This window comes from Anarrhichthys ocellatus, unplaced genomic scaffold (assembly GCF_004355925.1).
Source record: "Anarrhichthys ocellatus isolate YVR2014 unplaced genomic scaffold, GSC_Weel_1.0 scaffold24, whole genome shotgun sequence".
Classification (NCBI taxonomy): Eukaryota; Metazoa; Chordata; class Actinopteri; order Perciformes; family Anarhichadidae; genus Anarrhichthys; species Anarrhichthys ocellatus.
This window is the reverse complement of record NW_022280054.1, coordinates 5,267,125-5,277,270: the sequence shown is the minus strand read 5'-3', so window position 1 is coordinate 5,277,270 and position 10,146 is coordinate 5,267,125. Positions and strand designations below refer to the sequence as shown.

Genomic DNA, 10,146 nt, shown 5'->3' with positions numbered 1-10,146 from the left:
GTGAGGGACAAGGGATGAAGAGAATTGGGAAAAGCACGCAATGATAATGATGCCAGAAAACCACAGAAGACCAAGTACTTGGGATAGATATGAGAGGGTGTGCAGATTGAGGGGGGGGGGGCGGGGGGGCTCATCAATTATCTGCATCAACATTTTGCATCTGGAGGCTACAGACAAAAGAAACCGATATGCAAGAAACTGAATAATACATGTAATATCAGCACAGTAATTACATCGACATAATGAAATAATATGATTGGAGGGGGCAATAACGTGAGTAGTGCTTTCTCGTTGGTAAATAGTATGTGTCATACGTGTCTGAATTTCTGAATGTAACGTGTGGATTTTACTTCAGTTCCTGTTCCATTTGTAAAGCGAAGAAGTCTCTTCGGCCTGGTTTGGTATCGTCAGACTAATCGGACACAAAAGATAGATTGACGGATAGTCAATGTGCAGTTCATAGAGCAACTCAGATGAACTGTGTTACATAAAATGTGATTCAAGACTTGAAAACAGCATCAAGGGAATTGAAAGGTCAATTGCGTCAAACATATGTGAACAGGCGTAACAACAAATACTACATACTGTATATGAATTTTCACTGAGCTGATGTCTGTGGGAGTTTAAGCAGAAACACTGACGCCTATGCTTTAATAGACAGAGGAGAAGCTCTAAAGTCCAACAGTTCCTGGAATAAAGTCTTTGTAGAGCACCTTGGGGAGACCAGCCTGTAGCTGAAGGTGCTCAACTGCTTCACTCGGCGCTGTGAAGGGGAAGGGAGGTGTTGACAATTGTCCTTTGTCAGCACATTCTTCTTTAATCCACCACCATCCACTTTCATTCCACCACCATTATGGCTCGTACGGATATTCTGTCCAATATTGGTCACGGTCTGTTGTCAGACTGATCATAAAACGAACTAATAATAATTCACACACTTGGTTGCAATTGGCTTTCAATCTTCATTTAGTATTTCTCTGAAGAGAATCATGATCGTCCACCACTGTGTTGCTCTTTCTCTCTGCCTCCCTCTCGGTGCCCTATGTTCAGTTTAATTCAATTTGGCTGAAGCGGTTTTATTGACATGTGTCACCCAAGCACGCTCCAACCAAAATTGATCAATCTCTCAATAAATTAAGATGCCAACCTTCTCTTCACTCTCGCTCCCCTTCTGTCCTTTTACTCATCTCCACCTGCTCTGTTTTCTCTGTTTCCTTTCCCATCATCCCTCTCTCTCTGTCTCTGTAGCATGACATGCCCTGTTTCTTTTTTACTGCCATCGGCTGCACAGGATTGAGGAAGATGAAACTGGGAAGGTTTGGGGAGGGCAGTGTAAGGTATAATGAATGCCGACTGAAAATGCTCACATATTTATTGTTGTCTCTGGCAGTGTAGCCTCGGGGTGAAGATTCAAAGTGGGTCATGGGCCAGTTTCTGTTGGGTCCCCATATAACAAGAACTTTGTGTTTTAATGAGCCTGGGTCAGAGGACTATATCTACTCAAATTGACTCAGGCTGCGATTGCAGAACTCATGTTCTGGGAATCCTTTTATTGGCTTCTGTTAAGAAAGATAGATGGTGTGCCAGTCCTGAGGGAGTTTTAAATAGAGATTTCAGATTGGCACAGATGTTAGTGAGGTCATAAAGAGAGAAAAATATCTGAGATGTTGCCATTTTAAACCCCATTTTAAAAGGCTTTACCGGAGGATATGTGTGCTGGGAAATAGTTTACTAAACCATACCTGCGCCATGTATAGGAGCACATGCATGCATCAGTGCAAATAGTGTGCACTGATTGTGTGTACTTGTTTACGTTTGTTTCTCTGTATGTGTCTGCATTTACAAGACGGGTTTCTGGGCACAGCCGTGGTATATTTCTAGCTCCAGAGTTTGCTCAGTAGGATAAAAGCATGGTGCAAGTAGAGTTTGTTATGGTTAAAAAAAAACTGCTATGCATCCTGTCTGTAGCCTGGAGCTACTTCCATTGCAAAATAATGTGATAACACACATGCACATTTCATCTGAAATTATTGAAAAAAAAATATACAACCGCTGTTTTTTACCGCGGAGTATGACATTTTCTGCTTCTCTGTGTTCAACATAATTGTATCCTGAATATTTTGGCGGGATAGACTCGTGGGAAATAAACAAGTTATTTGAAGACAATCATTTGGGCTTTAGGAAACTGTGATGGGCATTTCATGCTCCTTCTAGACGTTTTTTAGACCAAACGATTGACCGATTAATCGAGAAAATAGTTGACAGATTAATCAATAAGGGAAATAATTGTTAGCTGCACTCCTAAATTAAGTGGCAACATTACAAGGAATAGCATGTCTGTCACCACCTTTACATTTACTTCATACTTCCTCAATAATGTAGACTGATGCAAAAACAAATACATTGTACAGAGCGTGAGTCTGAGTCAGCATGTGTGCTGATGCATGCTGTTATGTATTTGTGTTTACGTGCGTGTTCCATTAGCCGTGTAATTCTGTAATCTTGTTTAACTCTGTGTTTGACACAGTGCGAGTGTCAGTGAGCATCTGCCCTGGGGTATTACTGCGTTTGTGACACAGCTGCACATTGTTGGAGACACTCCAGATGTGATATGCGGTGGTGAGGAGGATGGAGGAGACCTTGGAGAGGACACGAAAAGGAGAGGGATTGTCAGGAGGCGGCTGAGAGGGCGGGAGGATACCCTTTACTTCATAATGTTTACGTTTTTTAGTGCATGTTGTTTTTCTCTGGGTGAAGCCGTGACCAGAGTGAATGAGTGTTAGAAAGAAGAAACGGACAAGGAAGGGAGAGCGGGGAAAGGGAGAGAACATTTAATTGCATGTAATAGACCTGATAAGAGTGACAAGTGGTTGAGGGTGGTAATTGAGAAGGATGGAGGAAGGGCGAGAAGGAGAGTGGAGGGGTGGAAACATCGGGAGAAAAGACACAGAAGCACCTGTCTCTGTGTCTTAAAATGTACTGCCTGATTTACTGCTACCAGAAAGCGAGGGCAGATGAAGCAAGTAGCTAGAGGAGGAGGAGAGGGAGCTCCACGAAGGGCAAGCAGAAGACACTTCAGCTTTGCATTTGATTGCATGTTGTAATTTATTGCAAGATATCAGATGCATAACAAGTTGAGATGGAGAGATCAAAGAAGAAGAGGGCAGAGGGGCATAGATGAGAGGAGCGAGAAAGGATCTTTGTTCTTTTTTTAATCTTTCATGCTTTTCTGAAAAAAAAGTACTTTAAGCTGTTTTTGTTCTTTTTTATGTTTATCATTGAAATTATAGATTTAGATACAGGGATTATATAGACACAGCTTTGTAGAGGAAACCAGCAAGAGGGGAAAAGGGACTAAAGCACAAAGGGGTTAAACGGTTAAAAAGAAAACAGATTGACGTTGTGAATGTGCAATCTCAGTGCTGGATGTCCCAGTTGTCTCTGTCAGACGGAGGAGATGAAACAAAGCGAGCCACTACATGCACTGTATGTGAGGTGTTTGCCTCCAAAATGTGACGGTCACCGCGGAGCTACATGACTATAGTGTTGATGAATGAAGGGCACGATTTAAGGCAATAGGGAGAAAGTGGTCACGGTGAATTGAAGTAAGCAGGAGTTGCAGGTATCAACTGCTGTACTGAACGTAGAGAGCTGGAATTGAAGGGGTTGTCAGACTCTGTGTTCATTTTCACTCTGCTTTGCATGTATACTGTATTTATTCACAGTCCACGTCAAAGCCGATGAAGCCATTTGATGATTAGTGACGTAGATGACATACATCGTGACATGCATGACATATGAGGTCATATGAGGTTTATTTGGGGTTCAGTAGTGAGGAAGAGCGGACAGACTGACTCCCTATTCTGTTTGGTCTACAGTGATGATAAACTGATGAATGTGTGTCTGTGGGTGGTTTTTTTTATTTGGTAGGGATGGGAGCTTTAGTATTTCTGTGTGAGAGTGTGCTAGTATTATAAAGTAGCATGGAGGACATGTGTGTCAGAGAGATTGAGAGGCAGAACTGGAGTGATAAAGAGACACATGATAGGCTTACCGAGTGTGCATGTGTTTGAGAGTGTGTGAGAGAGAGAGATGTCTCGCACATAAATCCCTTTTGAGACCAGAGTGAAGTAGGTTACAAGCTTTATCGATTTTGATGATGGTAACAGTAGGAATGTGTGCGTGTGTGCACGAGTGTGTGTGAGTGTGTCAATGTGTGCAGGGGAAGGACGGTCTGTACCATCTGTCTCCCACTCCTCTCACTGAGACACTAATTACAGGACTTTACACTTCGCTCCACCACACTCATCATTGGCCTGACTACACACACACACACACACACACACACACACACACACACACACTGAGATGTAGTAGCGGTCAGGGATTGTGGGATGTCTGACACTTTCTGTGTACATTTCCTCTCCCTCTCTTTCCCCTTTTTCTCTCTGTGTACCTTCCTTTCGTGCCATGATTCCCCGTCTATCCTTCCCTCACTCTATTTCTATCACTTCTTCTCCTTTGACCTCTTCATTTAGCCTCATCAATTTAAGTAGAGCATAGATCAATAATGCCTAATTAGACTGCATTCTATCGTTGATAATATACAATACTCCGTAAAAAGGAGGAAACATTAGAACATGTAACAACCTCATTGAGTGAGAAAACCGAAACACTGGTTTAAAAAAACAAAAAGAAGGTTGAGGAAGAGATCATTTAGATGTTTTCTTCCGTCAACACAGAGTAGGGGAAGAGATCAAAGGGAGAGGAAGAGAAATTAAAGAGGGGAATCCTATCATATTCTTTGCCAGTGTGTACAACCATTCATTAGCATAAATTCCAGGTCACCCACTTTCTCTGGCAAAGAAACGGGTGCCACAGTGGGGAGATGCTTTCTCTGATATAAATTTGAGCTTTCATGAGAAGAGGCAGTGGGCATGTTTTTGGCATGTTTTTGAAAATCAGAAGGGATCAGGTCTTTCACTGTCATTTTTTCCACCCAACAAATATTGGCTATTAGGGAGAATTAGACTACTTATGATTGCACATGTCCTCTTTCGGTTTGCACAAGTCAGTCGAAACCTGAATTAAATCAATTGTGTTTATTGTCATTATGTCATTCCTATGCATATGCATGCATGTATATATGTCTCTATCCATCTACACATCCATCCATGTTCATTTGTTCCTTTAATGGAATCAATAATGCTCATTGGCTACAGATTGCCCCTTTATCCATTTGTCTATCTTTACATCTACGTTTCTTTACGCACATCCATCTATGTTCCTCTGCTGCAAAACTGTTTTCTGAGTAATTCTAAAACAAAACTGAATTCTTTAAATCTCCCTCACCCTTCCCTTTTTGTATGGTTTTCCAGGAAACTATGGTGAAAGTGGGATGGAAGCATTCAAGGACATGGCAGCCAAGGAGGGCATCTGTATCGCCCACTCTGGTAAGATACTCGGGTCAAGACAACCACTATTAATCAATTTTAATACCAAACGCTACAGAAGGTTGTAGTCAAGTTAGAAACTGCATTGAATGTTTGTGGGTGTACAGTTGGTGGAAGGGTTCTTTAGTATTTTACTTTTTGTCAAACAACTACACCATGGTGTCAGCAGTTAAAATACATTTACCTGCCCTCACAGCTTATAGACTTATCTACTAAACAAGAAGACAAACCGTGTATTTAACAATAAAGATCGGCCTATTGTTCTATCGGGTGTCTGACACTTGAGCACAATAAAATAGAAACACTGTGACAAAGAAACCCCAAAAGACACTCAGCACTTCACAACACATGAAGCAACCGAGATCAGAACGCATCACATCCGTCACAGACCATGTTTGTATTTGTCCGACATTTTTTTTAATCTCAGGTAAAATCTGGAGCAATGCTGGAGAGCAGAGCTTTGATCGGCTGCTGGAGAGACTGAGGGGCCACCTGCCTAAAGCCAGGGTGGTGGCGTGTTTCTGTGAAGGCATGACCGTCCGCAACATCCTCATGGCCATGAGACGCCAGGGGCTGGTCGGAGAGTTCCTGCTCATCGGCAGGTCAGTGGAGCTACAAAGTCTTACTTTCCTTAAACAGGGGATATACATTACAGGGGTTCCCCCAGGGAATTATTAATATGATTGAGATGCATCAATGGATCCTTGATTTCCTCTGTTTACTCTTTGAGTCTTGTTCAGTTTTTGGAAAGTTGGGAAGAAAATATGTTTTCCATGTGATATAGTCAGGCAGCTATATTTAAACTGTGGGATTTCAGCCACTGGATGTTTTTGAGGGCAGATGGAGAGGCAAAGCTGTGGCTCCGCACTCTTCTCTGAAATAACCCTCTTACGAGATCCATTGATGAATATAAACACGGAGATATTAACATTACAATAAGAAGAGCTCAGCTGGTAAATATACAGTACACTACTAATTTCAACCAAGTTCTGTGCATGAAGTGTGCATCCAGCTGGTGATTATGAAACTTCAAAGTAACTTCAACTGGGTCTTTGACCTGCAGTGCTGGTTGCATTTTCCCACATTTTGTAATTATTCTGCACACGTCTTCAGGTGAAGGTGACTGATTGAGCCCCAAATATTGCCCAACTGAAAAACTGGCAAGTCTTATTTGCTGATTTAGTAACATATTGTTTTATTTTGTATTAATTAAGTAAATGACCGATAATCCTAAATAGATCAATGTAATTAGCTGAACCGAGTTAGACAGATTCAGACATTTCTTCTTTTGTAATCAGTTTAGTTTCTAGTTTTTTTTATTTCATAAATGTGCATTAATATTTTTATATAGTGGATGAGGTCATTAATTCAGTGGAGATGGTCTGCTTCTGTTACAGAAGTGTGCTAGATAATGTATACTTTTGTAGCCAGGGCTTGACATTACCACTGAACAACAGGTAAATATATATATATAGACGGGTAAACTCTTGTTTGAGTCTACTTTGTTTTAAAAACTCCTTTTCAAAGACATTAATCTGTCCAGTTCATTTTGAACCAAGGGACCTCTGGGACTTGTTGGTAGAAAAACTTGCCTCTGAAAAACGGTGGAGCAGTAGTCTTTGTGTCACAAACATAGAGAGCCTATTGAATGGTGGTAAATACCCAAATAGACTGTACAGCCAAACCGTACAGCAGGAGACATTGTTGTCCTTTACACATTCACAATAACGCACATGGACAGACGCGCTGAATTTCGGCGGTGGTTTTCACATTAAGCTTTGTTCTCGCTTAGATGACTTCCTCCTACATTTCACTTGCAAAAGTAACCTTCCAAATAGGGTTGTTTTTATCTACATCTGTGCATGTGTATATATATATATATATATATATATATATGTGTATATGTGTGTTTGTGTGTTTGTGTGCATGTGTGTATAGAAAATTTCTTCGAAGCCCTTTAGTTGCCATGCCAACTGTGTAATAAACATAAGATGGAAATTTATTTTAGCACCTTTGCCAGCCAATATGCAGAGAACAAAATAGACTGTGAATAGATTGGACCCATTCTCATGTTTTTACCATTATAATGCCGCAAATGTAATTCTATTCAATTCTATTCTACTCTTCCCGCAGTGATCTGCGCTGCGTAACTAAATTGTAGACGGCATCATTTTTTGTTGTCATCGCCACCACGATGGTCATGTCATCACCACCTTCATCTTACTCATCATCATCTTCATCTCCGTCATCATCGTCGCCATCCTGCTGAGAGCGAGGTAAAGTACAAAACCGTACTCCTGGTGGTTGTGTTTTTCTTGCCATTAAAGATGACAGTGGAAGGAGAGAGAGAAAGATCACGAATCAGTTCAACACATCTGTTTTAAATGGTGGCCCAGAGCTACAAAACTGGCCCTTCTCCCCTCCTGTAACAGTTACTGTGAATGTGCCTTTGAGCAAAACACCTTACCTCCCACTGGTCAGCAGCAGAAATATAATGGAAGCTCTCAAATGTGAATATGTGGATAAAAATGTTTTTTCCTATATCACTTTAATTCTCAGTCAAAATGAGATGGCTGCAGAAACCTGGGCTTTGTTTCTTCGCAGAGCTCGCTGTAACTCTCATGGTGCTTCAATGAAAAGTTGAACTGCTTTCAACTTTTTTTCAGCGTTCCAATGCTTTGGAGACTCAACCAATCATATGTTTTTGTTTCACCCTATTCAGCTCCATCTAAAGAATGCTGTTAGTGCTTTTTTAACGACATAACCACTTCAACGAGTGCTTGAACAAGCCGGCTGTTTTGCTGCTGTGTGAACACAGCACAAGAGAGACTTTTTCCAATATACCTAGTTTGGGGTTTTGGCGGGTTGGAAACTGTTGAGGGTTCTCATCCTTGTTGCTGGGTTGTCATTGTTTCTTCTATTGGTTATTCAGAGCACCTGCATGAAAGAGAGTGGGATCAGGGGTATAGCGGGATTGTCTTACACTGTTTTGGTGAAGCTCATTGCTGTCGGGTAAAAAAGAAGCAGCAAAGAGCATGGCTGTTTAACTTCTCCCCAGTAAAATGTGCAGTGGCCATGACTGCATATCATAGGGAATTGGACCAATTAGCAAGACAAAAGCCAAAACATTCTTGGATGAATAAATGTGAATAATGGATGCAAAAGAAAGTTTAGCTCTGTAATTCAGCACAGCTGTTTATTACTGCTGTTTATTCTAACAACCAACCAAAGAAAGTGTTATTTGATATTAAATCTGAGTCGTTATCCTGGACATTTAGCTTACATAACCTGTTGCCAAATTAATGCCAACAGTTTCCTTAAATTATGCAACACCATCTAGAAACCAGTTGAACAGTCCCCCTCATTTCACAATCAATGATCATTGTCAAATTAAAATTCCTTTATCTAAGTGAAAAGGTATTTAAATTAACTCAAGCTCTCACACCATTTCTCTTTCCCCTTGTGTAAAGAAAGCAGTTTTCTATGGCTGAATATGGAACCTAAGGGCTTGTTAAAATAGAATTTTTGCAGTACAGTATATCTTGTAGCCCTCCATCTCTGGCCAATCTGTCTTGATTAGGTCAGTTAATTGAATATCAGCCTTTGTTAGCGTCAGTATCATAAACGGACTGTAGTTGTAAATTGGAGATGGTCACGGGTGGGTTCCGTGCTCACTGGAGGTCTGTGCAAGGAACTTCTGATTAGCCCAGTTGGGCAGACACCTGTTTAACACCAGGATAATTACGTTACCACAAGAGCACACCGACGATTATTCAGATACCAAGGACAGATTAGCATGGTCATTAATAGAGTAGACTACTACAAGATGTCCAGATTACATTTGTGTTGTTGAGATGGGCTGTTAGCAAATCACTGTCACTTTTCTTTGACCTTAATCCTCGAACCCCTCACAGGGAACTCATTTTGAGAAACACTTTCATACATAAACACTTAACCCCCTCCTGCTATTAGTCTGAATGGGTCCTCTGTGACACGGCTTTGGTACCCTGCTCCTGATACGTTTAATGATCAGTAACATTATTGTAGACATTGATAGCAACTTCCCGATTTTTCAACCTTAAACTCTTCCTACTGAATCCAACTCTGTGCCCCTTCTAGGCTTGGCTCCCTCTCGATAAAGTATCTGCACTATTTGTCATTTTGAAATTTCGGAATAAACATTGTAGTGACATTGCACTTTTAATGAACTGATAAATTAAAGTTTGTTCACTCAATGTATTTTTTTACAGGCTTAGTGCAATTTTGTCATTCATGAGTGATGACGACTTCAAACCGCACAACTTTGGCCCTGAATGTTCACTCGCTGAAAGTGCAGTGAAGACCTTAGAATGACATCAGGAATACTGCCATTGCCGGCTATTTACATGAAAGTTTAAAGTTTCAATTGTTTCAATTTAAAAAGCTTCAGCAGATGCTCAGTTTCACTGTGTTTCTTGTTTTAGCATATCTAGTTTTTTACTGTACTAATAATATAAAAAGACCCGCATCAGGTCCCGGGGCTAACTACCACATCACAAGGAAGCTATGAGACACAGTCTAGATTTGGAGCCTGGGTGTATTGATTGCTTCTGTCCTATAATTCCTCATTGTGCCAGCAGGCTACAGACCCATTAATGAATAGCTAGGCTGAGATAAATATCAAGCCACATGGGACACACAACCCCCCCCCCCC

The 10,146-nt window shown here is 41.0% G+C and overlaps 1 protein-coding gene across 3 annotated transcripts in view; it reads left to right on the top strand.

Annotated features, from left to right (window-relative positions):
* Nucleotides 1-10,146, top strand: part of grm5b (glutamate receptor, metabotropic 5b) — a 56,929-nt gene that overhangs the window by 10,194 nt on the left and 36,589 nt on the right. For all 3 annotated transcript variants that reach the window (XM_031860556.1, XM_031860555.1, XM_031860557.1), the window contains exons 5-6: nucleotides 5,379-5,453; nucleotides 5,881-6,055. In XM_031860556.1, the coding sequence (XP_031716416.1) occupies nucleotides 5,379-5,453; nucleotides 5,881-6,055 (250 nt within the window). The remainder of the gene's footprint in view (nucleotides 1-5,378; nucleotides 5,454-5,880; nucleotides 6,056-10,146) is intronic.